The 18814-nt window shown below is 51.6% G+C and overlaps 3 protein-coding genes across 3 annotated transcripts in view; 2 read left to right on the top strand and 1 right to left on the bottom strand.

The window, feature by feature from the left end:
- Nucleotides 1-1824, bottom strand: part of ndufb9 (NADH:ubiquinone oxidoreductase subunit B9) — a 2019-nt gene extending 195 nt beyond the window's left edge. The window contains exons 1-4 of the mRNA XM_030120322.1: nt 1695-1824; nt 897-1089; nt 691-804; nt 1-79 (exon numbers count right to left, since the gene is read on the bottom strand). The exon at nt 1-79 is cut by the window's left edge and continues 195 nt beyond it. Of these exons, the coding sequence (XP_029976182.1) occupies nt 1-79; nt 691-804; nt 897-1089; nt 1695-1780 (472 nt within the window). The 5' untranslated portion in view covers nt 1781-1824. The remainder of the gene's footprint in view (nt 80-690; nt 805-896; nt 1090-1694) is intronic.
- Nucleotides 1825-2261: 437 nt separating this feature from the next.
- tatdn1 (TatD DNase domain containing 1) lies at nt 2262-9689 on the top strand. Its single transcript, XM_030120318.1, has 12 exons — nt 2262-2391; nt 3656-3721; nt 3792-3841; nt 4094-4157; nt 5061-5204; nt 5319-5361; nt 5517-5602; nt 5689-5729; nt 6853-6929; nt 8610-8680; nt 8762-8888; nt 8983-9689. The coding sequence occupies exons 1-12, from the start codon at nt 2316-2318 to the stop codon at nt 9083-9085; spliced, it is 948 nt and encodes a 315-aa protein (XP_029976178.1). The 5' UTR covers nt 2262-2315; the 3' UTR covers nt 9086-9689.
- Nucleotides 9690-10026: 337 nt separating this feature from the next.
- On the top strand, nt 10027-18576 carry rnf139 (ring finger protein 139). Its single transcript, XM_030120317.1, has 6 exons — nt 10027-10574; nt 12321-12976; nt 13278-13425; nt 13514-13620; nt 13707-13958; nt 17457-18576. The coding sequence occupies exons 1-6, from the start codon at nt 10412-10414 to the stop codon at nt 18237-18239; spliced, it is 2109 nt and encodes a 702-aa protein (XP_029976177.1). The 5' UTR covers nt 10027-10411; the 3' UTR covers nt 18240-18576.
- Nucleotides 18577-18814: the final 238 nt, after the last annotated feature.

Genomic DNA, 18814 nt, shown 5'->3' with positions numbered 1-18814 from the left:
GCTCGCCCTCCTTGCGAGCGGGGGGCAGGGCTTCGGTCTTGGGTCCGTCGCCGGGCGTCTCGGCCTCCAGCTGGGCCACCTTGAAGCACAGACACGGTCGGAGAGCAAGCGGTCAGTTTCCCGTGACGGCGGCGCGGTGCAGCAGTGGTTAGCAGGCCCTACACCCCTCAGGGTTTCCTCCATGGCCCTTCATTTCATTTCAACTCCTTTATCTGAAGCTTTGTCATGTGAAGCTTCGTTTTCCTCCAGTTCCCTTCATCTGTGAAGTTTTCTAAATGGTAGTGAGCTGCATTAAAGTCTCATCCACTGAGCTCTGGCGCCACCTGCTGGATTTTACTGTCCGTCCCTTCTTCACACATTACAAACACACACAGCTCTTCTGTCACTGACACTGAATTCCAGCTAAAACTTCAATACATTTGATTGTTCATACCGATTTAATGCATTTTTCTCACGATAAATCAAATGATTAGAGAGTTTCTACGAACACAGCCTCAGCTGTTGGTCAGTTTGAAGGAAGTTCAGAGTTCTGCGCTTTCTTTCTGCCCTCCGACTCTCTGCCTCGCCTCAGATAACGTACTGATGCTTTTATTTTCCGATTACAGGTAATGCAGGATATTTTTAGTTCGCTGTGTGATAAGTGTGGTAACTTCTCCAGTAGTCTCAAAACTGAGCTAGATTGAAACTCACCTCTTTGTCCCAGCTCTCCATCCTCAGTTTCTTCCACTGCTCCCTCTTGGAGAAGTAGTCGGGGTACATGGCCTTCTCTGAGGGGTGCCACTGGTCCAGCACCCACTCCGGGATCTGCAGGGACACAGCGCAGCGTCAGTGACTCTAAAATCCCCTCTACCTTCAACTTGAAGCGTTTCCAGAGGTCTAAAGGATAATCCCGTGACCTTGTAACACTCGTATCGCTCGTAGGACGTCCCTCCGGGGGAGTCGGGGAAGATGTAGGGCTGAGGATGCTGGTTGGTCCAGAACTCCTCCTCTCCCGCCTTCAGCAGCATGGTGGCCTTCACCATGTCCTTCTCATCCTTGTTCTCGTCGAAGCGAGCTCGCAGCATGCAGGCGTAGAAGCGGTACTTGTCTCTGAGGAGGAAGAGAAACAACCGTGGAGTGAATCTTCCTCACGCTGAACGCGCTTCAAAACAAACACACACAACAACACAACTGGAATACATTCAGTTACAATCACACCTTCAAACTTCTCAGCAATAACAGACAACATGAGAGTAAAATACTAAATGAATTCAAATCCCAAAACGTGTGATATTTGTTTATAAAAACATTATTAAGACAGAAACTGTCTCTACTCATCAATATGACACAAGCTACACTGGATGTGTTGAACAGTTTGATCATTATCGGCGTTTGAGCCAAATTAAGGTTACATTTAAAGACTGTTGTTGTTATGAAGCGAGCTGGTGTCAGATAAACACCTGCAGAGCAAATCTAATGAATCCAGATCGGATTCTGTCAGATTAAACCGTGCAGTCGCTGGATTATATGTCGGAGTCAAGCCTAGATTATAACAATAAAGACATTTTTCTCTCATTTGCAGCGTAAGTGACCTCCTAGCATCAGCTAGCACTTAGCTTAGCCTGTCTGCAGCGGAGATTCCTTCTGTTCCCCCCACGCGCTCACACACGCGCGCGCACACACTCGCCGGGACTCCGGGTGTGTCGGGGACCCACCTGAACACACACCAGGACTCCAGGTGTCTCAGGGACTTCTTGTAGAGCCGCAGGACTTTCTGCTGGTGGCTCAGATAGGCCGCCATTTTCACCGTCCTGTCACCTTCTTCAAGCAGCGCGGAGGATTCTGGGACTTCATGACGTAATGACAAATACCGGAAACACCGATATAAAGCGCAGAGATTCAAAAAAAAAATTAAAAAAAATAATGATAATATAAAAATAAAAGCTTTGGGATTCAAATAATAAAGCCATTGACTTCTATATCTTCTTTATATTCTTTGAAATGGAACCCCCACTGGAGGATTCTATTGTTGTTGTACATAAATGACAAAGTGTTTTTCTTGTTCTAATCTATTTCATACATATAGAGAAAATATATATTTGAATAGAAGCTGTGCCATTCCGAGATTTCTGCCAGAATGAACCAAACTTTTGTGTGAGGACGCCTTTATGGTGAGAGATGCATCTGTGAGTCTTTTTCAGCCATGAGCTATTTCTCCACTGTGGTGTTTGAGTGTATTCCAGTCATTACGGCATTTCTCCATTATAGTTTGTGTGTGTGCGCGCGTGTGTGTGTGTGAGAGAGAGAGTGTATTCCAGTCATTACGGTATTTCTCCATGATGGTGAGAGCCTCATGTGTCACTCTCTTCAGGATCGTTTCCGTTTCAGCCATGGCCCGGTACAGATTCATCGGTAAGACCCTTTATGGGGATTTAAGTCGCTTTAGAGGGGAGAAGACTCCGGACGTGGCTCTCTGTTGCTCTGTTATGAATTTATGAATGCGTTAGTCAAAGTGAAAGCGGTGCAGTTTGACACGGTGAAGCTGGTAGTCTGCAGACTGGAGCACCGGTCTGGCTCTTCAGTGTTTATAACAGCCGGAATTACCAATAAGCAGGAGACACTCACTACATATGTAAAGAAGGTAGTTTGACAATCTGAAGATGAAGGTTATCTCACTGTTTATTGTACCTCCTTCATCTTCTTTTTGCAACATGTCGCACATTTTGACGAAAGAAATTAAAAAGATAAAGGTTTCTACTTTATAGTGATTCTCACACAATAGATATGATCTGACTGACAGTTAATACAGTTCTACTATAAACTGTAGTTCTACTATAAACACTGATAACCGAACGAAACCAAACTGGACAGTTCAGAATCTGCCACAAAACTGAAATGTCAAAATATGAATCAAATATTTTAAAGTGGGATTTGTAATAATTAACAATATCCTGTCCAGAGTCCATCTCCACCTGCACCACCTCACTGCTGCTCCAAACTGCATTCTCTCTACTTTCAGTCGATCCAGAAAGCTTTCGCCACCTCCATCAGTCAGCTCTTCTTCCTGTCACTCAGCTCTTCTTCCTCCCTCAGTCAACTGTTCTTCCTCCATCAGTCAGCTCTTCTCCCTCACTCATTCAGCTCTTCTTCCTCCCTCAGTCAGCTGTTCTTCCTCCTTCAGACAGCTCTTCTTCCTCTCACTCGGCTCTTCTTCCTCTCACTCGGCTCTTCTTCCTCTCTCAGCTCTTCCTCCTCTCTCAGCTCTTCCTCCTCTCTCAGCTCTTTTTCCCCTCAGTCAGCTCTTCTTCCTCTCAGTCAGCTCTTCTTCCTCTCAGTCAGCTCTTCTTCCTCTCAATCAGCTCTTCTTCCTCTCACTCAGCTCTTCTTCCTCTCACTCAGCTCTTCTTCCTCTCAGTCAGCTCTTCTTCCTCTCAGTCAGCTCTTCTTCCTCTCACTCAGCTCTTCTTCCTCTCACTCAGCTCTTCTTCCTCTCACTCAGCTCTTCTTCCTCTCAGTCAGCTCTTCTTCCTCTCAGTCAGCTCTTCCTCCTCTCTCAGCTCTTCCTCCTCTCTCAGCTCTTTTTCCCCTCAGTCAGCTCTTCTTCCTCTCACTCAGCTCTTCTTCCTCTCAGTCAGCTCTTCTTCGTCTCAGTCAGCTCCTCTTCTTCCTCCCTCAGACATCGGAGTGAACCTGACTGATCCCATGTTCAGAGGCCTCTACAGGGGGAAGCAGAAACACGACGGTGAGCCGCTCCTTCGCTCGTCTCTTCATATCTGGAAGGAGGTTTTCTGATTTTTCTGCCTTGTTCTCAGATGACTTCACTCAAATCATCGAGCGAGCGCTGAGAACCGGGGTGGACAAGGTGAGCGAGGAGCTGCTGCACGGCAGCAAGGGGCAGCAGGACTGATCCCCACAAACCAGAGCTGGAATTAACTGATTTTCTTCTGTGGTTCATTTATTTTGGGGGAAAATTTGTGAGAAAGTCGCTAAAAATCAGTGTGATCGTCAGAAATAGTGAAATCTTGATGTCATGAGTGGCAGAGAGAATCATCCGATCGTCGTTTATCGCTGAATCGTTTCATCACATCTGGTCTGATCTTCCTCCGTGTTTCAGTTCATGATCACAGGAGGAAGTCTGGACGACAGCGCCGAAGCGGTGAAGCTGGCGGAGAGCCGAGGTGAGGGCGCCGGCCGGCTCCTGCCGGGAAAACGTCCATTTCTGTCGTTAGACACTGGAGAGAGCTGCAAATGAAGTGAGGCTGCAGCAGCTGTTCTTTAGATTTGAGTGAATCGTTGGAACAGTACCGTGGAAGTTAGTGAAGATCATAAATCATAACCATTTAGGAAAATCAGTTACGGTGTACACGTCATTTTCCTCCTTCTCGTTCTTTTTTCACATATATATTTTTTTGATCGATGATGTTTCCTGAAAGCTTCAGATACTAACATGAACTAACTGAATGTTCCCTCTAGTGCAGTTATCCACGTACAGAATAGAGACATGCGGCGCCGTGTTACGTTGATCAAAAAAAAAGCCACAGCCAGTTCACGTTGACTCGGGACGCCATGGCAGCTAACAGCGAGCAGAGCGCGGTGTGGCAGGTTTCTCACAACCTGGAACCACTGCTGGGTGTCGGCTGTGTCATTGAAAGCTGGTTAAGGACAGCAGTGCGGGATCTGTGAGAGACCAGCCGCCATGGAAACACCCCAACAAGCTGGAGGGAGAGACGCTGCTGCTAGCACCGATGCTAACGCTACCGAGCCAGCTAACGCTAGCGGTTCACAAGCTAGCATGAGTGATTTTATTAACAACAAATCAAAGAAATGTGACAAGACACTGAACATATTATCAACTTAATAGCTGAAATTGAGGCCCATTTTTTATTATAACTCCTGGTATTTCTTTGATTTAATGGGATTGTAAGGCAGTGTATTTCAATGGAGACAGAGCCCTCTAGTGGTCACGTAGCGCAACTGCGATAGAAAAAGATAAATCTATGACGTCGTGTGTAACGAGTTACACGTGTAGAAAAGACTAACGGTTGACCCCCAGTAGCTGCCCGTCTCTTCCTCCCCCACAGAGGAGTTCTTCTGCACGGTGGGCTGCCATCCCACCCGCTGCGGCGAGTTCGAGCAGAGCGGGCCGGCGCAGTACCTGTCCGGGCTGAGGCGGCTGGCGGCGCAGCACCGAGGGAAGGTGGTGGCGGTGGGGGAGTGCGGACTCGGTGTGTGTACACACACACACACACACACACACACACGACTACACTGCTGAGCATTTTTCTGCTTTTTTTTTTTTTTTTAAGATGCCGAGTCAGCATTTCTTTTTTCCCCCCCAGATTTTGACAGGCTGGAGTTTTGCCCCAAAGAAACACAAATGAAGTGAGTTTCACAGTGGGAGTTCAGCGAGGCTGCGGTTGAAACCGTTGAGTTTTGAGTGCGTCTGTTACCTTTGACCTCCGTGTTCCCCCGCGATAGCCTCCCGTCTGTCCACGGATCTGGTCCTTGACCGTCTCCTCTGCCTGGTTCTGTCTCAGGTACTTTGAGCAGCAGTTCGATCTGGCCGAGGAGACGAAGCTGCCGATGTTCCTGCACTGCAGGAACTCGCATCAGGAGTTCGTCGGTCGGTTTGAACCGAAGCGTCGAGAACTGGGTCCACACTGGAGGACATGCGAGACAAACCGTCCCACCTCTCTTTGTCTTTGACAGACATCATGAAGAGGAATCGGGAGCGATGCGTTGGAGGAGTGGTGAGAACGTTTCCCAGCATCTAACAGGAAGTCAGATTACAGAACCGACACGTGTTCTGAAGGGTGGACAGGTGAAGATATCTGACCTGTAACAAGAAGAAGGGAATTTAAATCGACACCTAATCTATACACCAGACTGTAGAGCATCTTCCTCCTCCGCGTTATGTGATCCTGAAACTACTAACAGCTAAACTATAACGGCACAGCCAGGCTGATGGTGCAACCGAATCAGAAAGAATGGATCAGAAATCATTCATTCTGAAACCAGAACCACAGAGGATCCGTCTGGCAGGTTTTGATAGAGACGCTGCAGATATTTAAAGTCCAGGATGTGAAGAACAACGGAGCTACAGAAGGCTTTAAATCAGAGCAGCAGACCTGAGATCAGACATTCCCTCCGTTTCCACTGGCCAGCGAACATCAGTGGCTTTGTGCTGTGGAGGCAAACCTGTGTTTGTTGTTGTACTGCAGCGTTCTGCAACCTTCATGACCAAAAGAATCGTTCCAGTGACTTTCAGACAAGTCCAGCTGTTCTGGAGCCATAAAGAACATTTAAATTTAACCTTTAGAACGAGGCGACTGCAGCTCAGGAAGCTTCACAAACAGATACTAGATCTTAAGATGCATTCCTGAAGTTTTAACTCCAGTTAAAACTCCAGAGCAGAGAGCATTTTATTACACTGAGCCTGTTTTTGTCCCTGATTTTAACAGTTTTGTTCCTCTTTACAAGCTGCTTTTTTTTTGCCATTTCACCTTTTTAAACAGTTTTGTTTGCTTTTTTCTGCCATATTTCATTTTGTTATGTTACAAATTGGAGACATTTCAGGTTTTTTAAGCTGTTCTATCATTTTTTCCCCATTTGTTGTGGTTTTTGCTGTTTTCCTAACTTTACTTGTGGCTTTGTTGAATCCCTTCTGAACCAAGAGTGATGAATCATATAATAATTTAGAAGTAAGTTAAATGTTTATTCAGGTATCTTGTGATGAAGGCTTCCTGGAGCCGCTACAGAGAAACTGAAGAGCCACGTGTGGCTCCAGAGCCGCAGGTTGAACACCCCTGCTGTTGTGGTCCTGGAAGGCGTCTCTCTGTTTCACTCTGACCAGCGGCCGCTGTCTTCCCTCAGGTCCACTCGTTTGACGGGACGTCAGAAGACGCCGCTGCGCTCATCGACCTGGACCTCTACATCGGAATAAACGGATGGTGAGACGGTTCTGTTGGGTTATACAGCAGACTCTCAGACACCCTCAGTCCGGATCAGCGGGTCTTCATCTCAGCAATTCAGTTTTATCTAATGGCGATCAGTGCATAGCCGCATAAAAGGGGCGGAGCCTGCAGCATCTGACCAATCACAAAAGCAGCAGGTTCATTCACCGAGACGGAGCAGAAGATGATTCTCTGAAATATGAAGAATTCAGACATCAGAGCTGAAACAGTTGTGTTGGAGCTGAACTTCCTCCGGGTTCTTCCTTTAGTTTGGAGCAGGGGTAAGGTAAGATTTGGAAAAGCAGATAAAACCACAAGAAATGGGGAAAAAAGTGATAGAACGTCTTAAAAAACATGAAATGTTTAGAATTTCTGAAAGAAGAACTTAAAGCTAGGGTTGGCGATCTTGGAAAACTAGCATGTATTCGAATGTAGCATCTCCCCAAGGCTCCGCCCAGCTCCGCCCAGCTCCCACCCCATTGGAGGAGCTCCCGCTGTTACGGGGGGGAACGCACTGGACGCGGAAGCGCCGTGCATGGAGTTTCTGATCGCCTCCCATGTGAACCTATCTGACTGCCCGCACACGACGCGCAGGGGAGCGGCGCGGCTCGCCCGCTGCAGCGCGCCCTCTGCAGCGCGCCCTCTGCGGCGCGCCCTCTGCGGCACGCCCTCTGCAGCGCGCCGCAGCGCGCCCTCTGCAGCGCGCCCGCTCCGCTTCGGTCTATTTTTCACGCGAGCGCCGAGAGCGCGCTTGGCAACGCGCGCACTGAACCTGGGTCAGTGCACGCCATTGACATGTACGCGCAGGGGGCAGGTCGAACGGCGAAGGGATTTGATTGGTTTAAAAAAAGGTGTCCCGTCAAGACTATTGGTTGCTGTTTTTCCCGTTTTACTCCTGCTGTAGATAGCGGATATTTTCCGCTCTACTTTAAAAACACGCCATGAATTGTTTCCCATCGAGTCGTAAAGATCATTTTAACCAGTATTTAAAAAAATGTATCTCATTAAGATCGCCAACCCTAGCTTTAAATATGTTTGGAAAAAAACATGCAAAACTGTTTTAAAGGAGGTAAAAAGGGTGAAACAGCTAAAATTTCAAAATTATCAACAAAAAATACTTGAAAATAGGAGCAAAACTGTTAAAATCAGGTTCAAACACAGGTTAAATTTCATAAAATGTTCACTACTCTGAACCCTAACTTCATAAATGCATCATAAGATATATTTTTGTTTGTGAATCAAAACTATACGAAGCTTCCTGAACTGCAGTCGCCTCGTTTTGAAGTTTAAATGTTCTTTATGGATTCAGAACAGCTGGACTGGCTGAAAGTCACTAAAATAGCTCTTCTGGTCTTAAAGGTTGCAGAACGCTGGTCTAGATGTTCCATTCAGTTCTGTTAAGGCTCAGCTCCCCGAGTGAGAACCTTTTCTTTTGGAGTATGTTCCTCCGCGTGACGCTCCAGTAGCTGTGGTTCTTTCATTTCCTGGTTCTTCAGTCGTCCTGGTGGAGTCCGTGCTGGTCATTTTCTTCTAGTTGACGGACGTGATGGGAAAACATGATCATCTATGATGTTATTTAAATCAGCCTCACCGGCTGGTTTACTGACTGGAGTTTGGGGAACCTGCTGATGGTTTGTGTGTTTTATGGCGACGTTACCCAGAAGTCTCTGTTTCCAGCTCCCTGAAAACAGCAGCCAACATGGAGGCCATGAAGTCCATCCCCACCGAGAGGCTGATGATCGAGACCGGTGAGCCCCGGCCGCACCACAACCCCGAGAACCAGTAATCTGATTACTGTGGACTGACTTCGGCCTCTCCCTGCCCCTCAGACGCCCCCTGGTGTGGGGTGAAAAACACTCATGCAGGCGCTAAATATGTCCAGACGACGTTTCCCACCAAGAAGAAGTGGGAGGAGGGCCACTGCCTGAAGGACCGGAACGAGCCCTGCCACATCATGTGAGCGGCGCCCGGCTCCACGCTGCTCCGGGGCCACGCCCATCCCTGGGCTTCACAGGAAATCACGCCTTCTTTTTGTTTTTGTTTCGTCTAGACAAGTGCTGGAGGTGATGGCGGCGGCGAGGGGAGAAGATCCTGTGGCGCTGGCTGACGCCATCTACAACAACACCGTCAAGGTCTTCTTCAGCTCCAGCTGATCGCTCGCCGCTTTCAAACAGGACAACCAAACAGCCTTCATCTGTTTGCCTCAGATTTTAGAAACAAAACATCCCCAAGAAACCTCAGGCCAAAACCTCATTAAACCTGGAAACACTCACTGAATCTGATTTCTCTTCTATGTGAGTTGATTCATGTTGTTGTATTTATTTCTATGTATTTAGGGATGGAAATGTTGGCCCTTGTGGGACGGCTGAGCCAGACTGGTTGATGAATTTGTTGCCCTTAGTCAGTTTCTTTTTCTCTTTCAGTTCTGTCACTGTCAGTTCTGTGACGTCTCTCTATTAGTTTGACTCCAAGTTCATCTCAGAGTTCACTGTGGAATTAAAATGACCTGTAATTGACCCCTTTCAAAAAGACCTTCAGTCCAGGCTCACAGAAGTTCTTCATCATGGTGCAGCAGATGTTGAAAAACCTCAGAGATGGCTCCGGCCCTTCCTGTCGAGTGCTTCGGTTTTCTTCAGCCCAGTGTCTTGTTGTCAGTGCCCCGTGGTACTCACACTGCCATACTTTCAGGCTGTTTACACCAAATTCTGAATATGGCAGCAGAAATGGAGACTCCATAAAGCAAGTGGAAAATTTAAATAAATCAATAAATAATAGCCTCAGCCTCCAGTTGGTTTTTGAGTTTTTCTCACAAATTTAGAGCAAAGAATAATTTATAGAAAGCCTCTTCACCCATTTTTTTGCAGTATTTCAGAATATTTTTTTTTATTTCAACGTCAAATTGTTTGAATATATTTATTGTAATATATGTTTTGTTTTTTTTATTTTTTCTTTGGAATCAGTCTTCAAACATTTTCAGTTAAAAAGTTCAATTTCATAAAAATTATTTCATTTTTTTAAAGTTTATTTAAACATCCGGAAGTCCGGGGCTAATCAAAACGTCATGACGTCATCACCACGCCCACTGACGCTGGAAGTTACGCCGCGTTACGTCAGATGAACTTCTGTGATCTGGCCGGAGCGCTGGGGAAATGCACGGTTCCGAGACGTTCGGGCATTTTTCGTGATTGCTGACAGCGCGCGTCCGCGAGGAAACGTGAACTTCACCTGCCGCCGGCGGCGAGCGCGTGCCCGGCCTCTGTAACTCCCGGTGTGACAGCAGCGGCGGCGGCAACAGGAGGTTGGGCTCGGCGGACATGGCGGACCGCGGCAGGTCGCCAGCTGCCAGATAAACGTCAGGCAAAGCGAAACCGCAGCCGGCCGGGGGCCGAGCTGGGGGTCCGTCCGGGGGCCTCGCCGTGGTTCTGGCTTTCATGGATACCCGGGGCCCTGCAGGACCGTGAGCCCGCAGCTGAAGCCGGATGGCGTCCACTCAAGCCCGCCTGGGCCAGCAGGCCTTAGCGGTGCTGGACGTGGCTCTGCGAGTTCCCTGCATCTTCATCATCGACGCGATTTTCAACTCCTACTACGACCCGGGCTCGGGATGGGCCGGCGCGGCGGGGAAGGTGCTGGTCCGGGTCATGGGTGAGTCCGTTTCTCTTCCAGCTCTGGCCGCTGGCAGCTAGCTAGCAGCCGGGGTTAGCCGGGACGGTGTCAGTCAGCACAGCGGGGCACAGAGTCACCTGTCAGACCCGGTAAAGACCGTTTGACCCCGTTCACACGGCTCGGATCCGCGTGAACTCCTCACGAGTTTCCCTAAAGCTCGCTTCGCTCCGGTTCTGCGGGTGTTTAGCTAACAGCTAGCCGCAGGTGTTCTCAGGTGTAGCGGCAGTTTTGGTGTCCAGTCCAGATGGTGACTCCTGTCCGTGAAGTGAAGGGTCTGATGAGGTTCTGCTTCTGATGTGAGCCCGAACAGCAGCCAGACGGACCCGGCTCTGTATGAAAGCAGTCATCTTACCAACATTAATCTGTAAATGTAATAAAGCAGGACTCCTCAGACTCGATTCAAACTTGATCCAGGTCAGTGGACTGACTGGTGTCTCCCAGCCGGGTGGGAAACGGACACGGAGGATTTAAGAATTTATGTAGGAGCTGTTAAATGAGAAACTGCTTTAAATGAAAGAAGGACATAATGATTATGACACCTGCCCACGCCAGCATGCTGTAATTCTAAATGTTTTATTGCTCTGTGTACAGCCAGTGTTCAGCTTGCATAACCCAGGCTGTCTGATCTGCAGACCTTTAACCGGATCAGGACCTGGGAAGTCCTGGCGCCGCTCAGCAGCTTTAGCTCTGGAGGAGCAGGGGGGGTAAAGAAGGTGCTGCCAGCCAACAGCCGAGCTCCTGTTTCCTCCACCTGCCTTCCTTATGTTTGACTACTAAAACCAAAAAACACATGAATTTTTTCAAACCACAGTTTGAAAGTCTGCCTCAAAGGAACCATAAAGGTCAAAGTTCAGTGAACTGTGGGTCACCGACCGGAGTCGCTGGAAGACTAAAGCTTCTTATCTCAGTAACCATTCACAGGAAGGTGACTGGAAGACACAACAGTCTCCATTTATGTGTTTTATGTCATTTATGTCCAATGAAATCTTTTTACTAGGACTGTCAAAAGATTGTTTTTCATCACTGTTGATCACGCTTTGAATCGCCTTATTTTTTGCAGTTTTCAGCACATACCGTAAAGCATTCATCAGTCCAAACAATTACTTTTAAAGTTGAATTTAAAGTCCTTGAAGTTTGAGCACGGAGACTTCCTGCAGCGACTGATTTCTGACCCGAGCGTCTTGATCAGGAATCAGAGAATTTCCTTTCTGACCTTGTTGGATTTTCTTTCAAAATAAAGTGTCATGTAGACCAACTTAATGTAACGTCTCTGTTAAAAATGCAGTTTTCAAACTGAAAAAAAAAAAAACCTGAGCCTAATTACGTGCTTAATCATGATTTATAAAAACAAAAACTTCAGTCAATCCTACATGAATTAATCATGATTAATGTGATTAAGTTCGACAACCCTAGTTTTTACCGGGTTCCTTCGACTGACGCTAAACCAGATCTGTGCTTCATTGTTTTCTGATTATTTATATTTCCATATTTAAAAAAATCAAAAAGACAGATTGTGATTTATAGATTATCTGCCATCATAACTGCTCCTCGGGGTTTGATTTTGTAAATGAGCACACGGAGCCGGGTTCCTCTCAGAAATTCAGTTTTCCTGTGACGGTGGCGAAGGAGAGGGCGTGTTGGGACGCCTTCGCCCGGCGAGAAGCCGCCGGCCGCCGCTGCTTTTTCGTGTCCGTCACGGCCGCCTCTGTCCTCTCTGTCCGCCAGGCGTCCTGGTCTCCGGCATGGTGCTGCTGCTCTCCCAGAAGGCCCTGTTCCGCTTCTACACGCTGTTCTCGGCCGTCCTGCTGGGCGCGGCGGCGGTCCTCATCAACTACTACGCCGCCTCCCACATAGACTTCTACAGCGCCTACTACAAGGCGGCGCTGGGCTTCCGGCTGCTGCCGCGCAACGGGCCCACGCTGTGGCTCGCCATGGCCGCCGTGCAGCTGCTGTTCGCCGTGGGATACGTCTTCCTGCTCGACCTGCAGTCGGCGTTCGCGGCGCTGGTGGTGCTGGACGTCATGGTGCCGCTGTGGGGGCTGGCCATGGAGCTGCCCGCCGACGTGCGGCAGCTGGTGGCCGTGCTGTCGGGCCTGGCGCTGGCGCTCAACACGGCCGTGTGCCTCGCCGCGCGGCTCCGCTGCTTCTACTACTCCTGCAGGTACGTCTACCTGCTGGTGCGCCACATGTACCGGATCTACGGCCTGCAGCTGCTGCTGGAGGACACCTGGAAGAGGATCCGCTTCCCCGACGTGCTGCGGGTCTTCTGGCTGACCCGGGTCACGGCCCAGGCGCTCATCCTGGTCTACGTGGTGCGAGCGGTGAGGAGGGAGAGCGGCGACGCCACGGGGGCCGCCGCCGACGGGGGCTCACATTCCCAGGTCAGTTCTGCCTGAAGTCGCAGGTTCAAAGGTCACGGGGGCTTCAGGTTCTGACCACTGGGGTTTCTCAACTGGTGGGGCGTGGACCGGTTGTCTTAGCCTTTATTTGGATGTAAACAGGAATAAAGTCTCAGGCCGAGGGATGCTGGGAGAAGTGACTGGTTGGTTTGATCAGGACGGGTGCTGATTGGTGGAGTGGACTCTGTGTGTGTGTGTGTGTGTGTGTGTGTGTGTGTGTGTGTGTGTGTGTGTGTGTGTGTGTGTGTGTGTGTGTGCGTGTGTGTGTGTCTGCCGCCTGCAGGGCTACCTGCTGAGCTGGGACGTCTTCTGGGACCTGACCAGTAACCTGATCATCTCCGGCTGCGACTCCACGCTCACCGTGCTCGGCATGAGCGCCGTCATCTCGTCCGTGGCCCACTACCTGGGCCTCAGCATCCTGGCGTTCATCGGTACGGCCCGCCGCCCGGCGCCGCCCGGCGCCGCCGCCCGCTCCGGACCGTTACCCTCCGGCTGAAGTGTCACGTTTTCACCCTGCAGGCTCCACGGAGGAGGAGGACAAGCGCCTGGGCTTCGTGGCGCCGGTGCTCTTCTTCATCCTGGCTCTGCAGACCGGACTCAGCAGCCTGGACCCCGAGGAGCGCCTGGTGGGTGTCCGCAGGGTCCACAGTCCATCACACACACACACACACACACACACACACCACTAACGGAGTGTGTGTCTGACCCGTAGGTGCGTCTGAGCCGGAACATGTGCCTCCTCCTCACGGCCATCCTGCACTTCATCCACGGCATGACCGACCCCGTCCTCATGTCCCTCAGCGCCTCGCACGTGTCCTCGTTCCGCCGCCACTTCCCCGTCCTGCTGGTGTCGCTGGCGCTCTTCGTGCTGCCGGTGGCGCTCAGCTACGCCCTGTGGCACCACTACGCCCTCAACACCTGGCTGTTCGCCGTCACCGCCTTCTGCGTGGAGCTCTGCCTCAAGGTGAGCCTTCTGCCTCACGCTAATGCTAATCGCTGCTGCTCCACCTGTTTTGGACGTCTGTTCAGCCACAGTTTGTCCAGAACCAGCAGCATGTTCCACCACAGGGGGTCCATAAGACCACCTGGCACCAGGACACTCCAGGTCGGAGGTCGATGGTCGACTTTGTTGTGGTGTCATCTGACCTCTGACCTCGTGTCTTGGACTCTCGGGTGAAGAGAGGACAGAGCTGTGGACGGATGTCCACCTGGTGGAGGAGGAACCTGGACAGACCCGGCAGGACCAGACCTGCTGGAGGGTCTGCTGGGACCGTCAGGTGGAACCCTCTGTCAGCAGGGCTTTCAACTCCCACCTCCGGGAGAGCTTCTCTCAGGTCCCGAGGAGGCCGGGGACACTGAGTCCCAGTGGACCATGTCCTCTGTGTCCTCCCTGTCCTCCCTGTCCTCCACCTCCACTGTGGAATCAGGCTGCGGTTCAGAAATTCTCCGTGTGGTGAGTCAGTTGACTCAGTCGCACAGCGTTGTTGCACCACCCTGCTTTTCTTTTTAATTTATGGTTGTAGTTTCTAAGTCGTGCAGCAGGGGGCGGCGCCAAACGTCATCAATCTCCTAACTTCCAATATCAGAATCCGATTTTTATTGCCCGGTACAGTTACTCGTACCAGGAGTTTGTTGCGGTGGAGAGACGCCAGGGCCGCCGTCTGCGGCGCCCCGTCTTTGAGAAGTACTCCAGAGTCGGGGGGGTAATCCAGTAAAGGGGCGAGGGAGGGTGACGGGTACAGGACGGGTGTGGTCCAGGGTGTGTCTGTAGTTTGACCCGTCCTCCTCCTGTGGCACTCCAGTCTTTGTGTCCCAGTTGCAGATGGTAGTTGCCGTGGAAACGACCTCGACTGGAGCAGTCCGGGGGGGGGGGGATCTCGGTTTGGTGGACAGAGCCGTTTGACCTTCCTCTGCTCCGTCCTCGTCTTCTCAGACAGCAGCTGCATCGACCCTCTCCATGGCCCAGTCTACATGGTGCTTTTTCAATCCGATTGTAAACAATCCTATTAAACGGAGTGTATTCATGTACGGCAGACAAACCGATCCACGATGAATCCTGGTTCTCCAGGACCCTGGCTGAAGCGGATTATACAGCGTCCTGTGACATGAGGACAGAGTCTCTGGAGGACCCTCCAGGTCTCCTCTCTGCAGCAGCAGCCTCAGACCCAGCAGAGAGTTTCTATCTGCTGATCTCTGCTCTAATAAAGTCCCAACATCTCCACGATTCGCTGCTGAAGCAGTGGCTGCTCCCCGGCCGGAGCACCGCGGCGCCGAGCGCCACGTCTCGGTGTGAGCTCTGCTCCATGCCGATGTTTCGAATGACCTGGTGCCCGTGTTAACTTGTGACCATCAGACTGAAACTTGTAGTTGTTCTGGTGAACGCAGGTTATCGACAGTTACAGTGAGTGTATACGTTTAAAGTCTTTTGTGAGTCTTACTTTAACAGCTGCTGCAATCAGCATGGGTTCACACAGACCTCCGCCGTCATTCGTTAACACGGGAACCAGTTAATCCATAACACCAGCCGGCGATCGCTTGTATTCTGCTACGGAGATCTTATACAACTCGCTGTTTCACAGTTTGCTTCCATCTCTCCTCTCCAGCGTTTCTTCTCTCGGGGTTTTTATTAAAGTGTTTTTCAGCCACCGTCGTTCTGCTTGTTTCTGACTGTCCTGCTTCTGTTTACTGGCACGTCACACGTCATTACGGACGGGGGCGCGCATGCGCGGAATAAATATTCCCCGTTTAATCCGCTCCGCTGTCAAGCGGCGTTGCTATGAGACGTGGAGTGTCGATCGGTGTAGACCACCTCGTACAATCCGCTCCGAGTGAAGCGGATCCACTCGGTCGTTTACGTGACGCATTAACAGTCTGCTCCACCATATAAGCCAGTTATATGAACGCGTGTAAAGGCGCCTAGTGATGACATCCAAATCGTCCACATCCCCAGTCAGATCGTCCGTCTTACGATTGGGTTCGCCAGAACGGCCACCGTCATCTGTTGGACGTCTTTTATCGCGGCGTTCTTCTGAGTCCTCCAGAAGCTCAGGCAGCAGCGCCGGCCGATCAGCAGCAGGCCTGTCGTCAGAGATCCAGATATATAGACGTCTTCTACGTCCTCCAGGGACACGTGTCCCCTCTGCACGGCCCCGGGCGTCCATCACACACCCAGCAGGCCGAGTCCCGTCTGAGCAGGAAGGGTCCCTCGCTCCTCTGCTCTTTGTTGAAATGATGGTGTCGATTGCGTTGCGAGACCAGCGGGTCAGGGGTCAGGTCCGTGGCTGGTCTGTTGATTTGTGTTGACGGACTGAGGTCTCAGAGGTGGACTCGTCCATCACCCGGGCTGAAGTCTCTGAGGTGGTGGGTCAGCTCCTAGGTCTCAAGGCACAGGTGGTGGACGAGATTCGCCCTGAGTACCTTCAGTCCCCGTCCACCAAGACGAATCCAGGCCAGGACTCCAAATGATTTGATCAATTCACCCTGTCATCCGCACGAATCCAGCACTCCGTGGATCTGAAACCAAACATTTTTGAAACCAGGTCCCAGGGTGAACAGTTCTGAGATCTGTTGAATCCGTGGCTCCGTAGTTCCTCCTGTTTCGGAGCGTTTCCTGATTCGCTGCGTCGTCGCGCTACGTCAAAACAAATGCGCAGAACGCTGTAAACATCAGTGGCGCTGTGCGGTGTAGCAGACGTCCTGCTGAAGGCTGCCAGCCTTAAGCCGCAAAATACTGCACTCCTTCAGCACCGCCGGATACAACGAGCCAGCATGGAGAACGCCGTGCTTCATGTAACGTTGGATCGACCATGAAAAAGATCACGAAGGGCCACTAGGAGGAGGTGTTGAGTCAGACCTGGAACATCCAGCAGCTAGCACTTTCGCTATGACATGGCCGTGTATTTCCGGCAGTTGTCAATGAAGCGCCTCCTAGCGGCCTGGCATGTTATTGCAACATTTCGGCCGTTTTGAAAACAGTCATGTGGACGGTCATAAATATTGAGTCAACTCCGTCTTTACGGGCAAACGTTTTTGGAGCTATGAGCATTTTGGCTTCGTGTGGGCGGGGCCTCCGTGTCTGGATGTTCTGGACTGTCTTGTTGACTCGTCTCTGTAACGTCGCGTGGCGGTCGGGGACAGAACCTCTAGACTGGCAGACCGGGGTGGTGGTCCGTCTTTTAAAAAGGGGACCGGAGGGTTTGCTGCAACTATAGGGGGGGTTACACGCCATAGGGGGCTCGAGGACTCGTGGGAGTTCAGATAGGTGGATGAAATTGGATGGATGCTGCTGTGGATACAGGCTAATGCTAGCTGAGACATAATCAGCTGTATGGTCACGTCAGAGCAGCTGTCTCCTCGCTGTCTCCTCGCTGTCTCCTCGTTGTCTCCTCGCTGTCTCCACGCTGTCTCCAGTGTCTCCTGGCTGTCTCCTGGCTGTCCTCACGGTGTGCGGTCTCCCCTCCAGGTGGTGGTCTCCCTGACGGTCTACGGCCTCTTCATGGCGGACGGCTTCTCCAACGTCCTGTGGGAGAAGCTGGACGACTACGTGTACTACGTGCGCTCCACGGGCAACATCATCGAGTTCCTGTTCGGCGTCATCATGTTCGGGAACGGCGCCTACACCATGATGTTCGAGTCGGGCAGCAAGATCCGCGCCTGCATGATGTGCCTGCACGCCTACTTCAACATCTACCTGCAGGCGCGCAACGGCTGGAAGACCTTCATCAACCGCCGCACGGCCGTCAAGAAGATCAACTCGCTGCCCGAGGTGCGCGACGAGCAGCTGCGCGACATCGGGGACGTGTGCGCCATCTGCTACCAGGAGTTCGCCAGCTCGGCGCGCATCACGCCGTGCCACCACTACTTCCACGCGCTGTGCCTGCGGAAGTGGCTGTACATCCAGGACACGTGTCCCATGTGCCACCAGCGGGTGTACGTGGAGGACGAGGGCCGCGACCGCGCCGCCGCCTCCAACAACAACGGGGGCTACGCCGCGCCGCAGGATGCCGCCGCCGCCGGCCCCCCGCCGCCGGGGGAGCACGGCCGGCAGGACGCCGAGCCGCCGGGCGGCGGCGGCGGCCCCGGGGTGGGCGGCGATCAGGCGGCGGCGGCGGCGGAGCCAGACGACGAGCTGCTGGAGGACAATGACAGCATAGAGTACGACGAGGACGAGTGGGGGACGCAGAACGGCGGCACGCCGCTGGAAGAGGACTACATCAACGACGACACGGACTCCACCGACGACTGACGGCCGCTCGCTCGGCGCCGCCGCCGCGCCGTGGCAGAGATTTAATTTAAAGACTCAAACTTCAGCATCTTAATCTGGTTCTGAAATCCGATTGGCAGGGATGTCTTCTTCTTCTTCTGTTTGACTTTCAGTTTTACTCTATAAGGGCTCATGGAGGAGGAGCTGCTGCTGCGTGTGTGTGTGTGTGTGTGTGTGTGAGTGTGTGCGCGCGTTTGTGTTAAAATGCTGAGTGTTTGATTGGTGACTGGAGCGACGACGCAAATCCAAGCTGTGATCAGTCTGCAGGACGATGGGTGAGCAGGCCTGGACCGGTCCCGGACCCTGGCCCCGGCCCGGGGGGGGGTCTGGAACCGGCCCGGGGGGGGGTCTGGAACCGGCCCGGGGGGGGGTCTGGAACCGGCCCGGGGGGGGTCTGGAACCGGCCCGGGGGGGGTCTGGACTGTTTCTTTCAACCTGAGCAGCACTTTGAAACATTTTGACTCAATCATCAGCAGTACTTCGGATTTCAGGAAAACCTTTTTCCACGTCGCACGTCTCCCTCAGTATCAACATTTTCACTTTAATTCTCACATTTC

The sequence above is a fragment of the Salarias fasciatus genome, chromosome 22, assembly GCF_902148845.1.
Source record: "Salarias fasciatus chromosome 22, fSalaFa1.1, whole genome shotgun sequence".
NCBI classification, from domain to species: domain Eukaryota; kingdom Metazoa; phylum Chordata; class Actinopteri; order Blenniiformes; family Blenniidae; genus Salarias; species Salarias fasciatus.
Note: the sequence above shows the minus strand (reverse complement) of the source record. Positions and strands in the feature narration are given on the sequence as shown.

What these genes read in the sequence shown, in the direction of transcription:
- rnf139 (XM_030120317.1), top strand. Translation starts at nt 10,412, where the DNA reads ATGGCGTCCACTCAAGCCCGCCTGGGCCAGCAGGCCTTAGCGGTGCTG. An exon ending in CAGCATCCTGGCGTTCATCG is followed by an intron (nt 13,426 to 13,513) that starts GTACGGCCCGCC and finishes TTCACCCTGCAG; the next exon opens with GCTCCACGGAGGAGGAGGAC. An exon ending in GCGTGGAGCTCTGCCTCAAG is followed by an intron (nt 13,959 to 17,456) that starts GTGAGCCTTCTG and finishes TCTCCCCTCCAG; the next exon opens with GTGGTGGTCTCCCTGACGGT.
- tatdn1 (XM_030120318.1), top strand. Translation starts at nt 2,316, where the DNA reads ATGATGGTGAGAGCCTCATGTGTCACTCTCTTCAGGATCGTTTCCGTT. An exon ending in CCCAAAGAAACACAAATGAA is followed by an intron (nt 5,362 to 5,516) that starts GTGAGTTTCACA and finishes GTTCTGTCTCAG; the next exon opens with GTACTTTGAGCAGCAGTTCG. An exon ending in AGCGATGCGTTGGAGGAGTG is followed by an intron (nt 5,730 to 6,852) that starts GTGAGAACGTTT and finishes GTCTTCCCTCAG; the next exon opens with GTCCACTCGTTTGACGGGAC.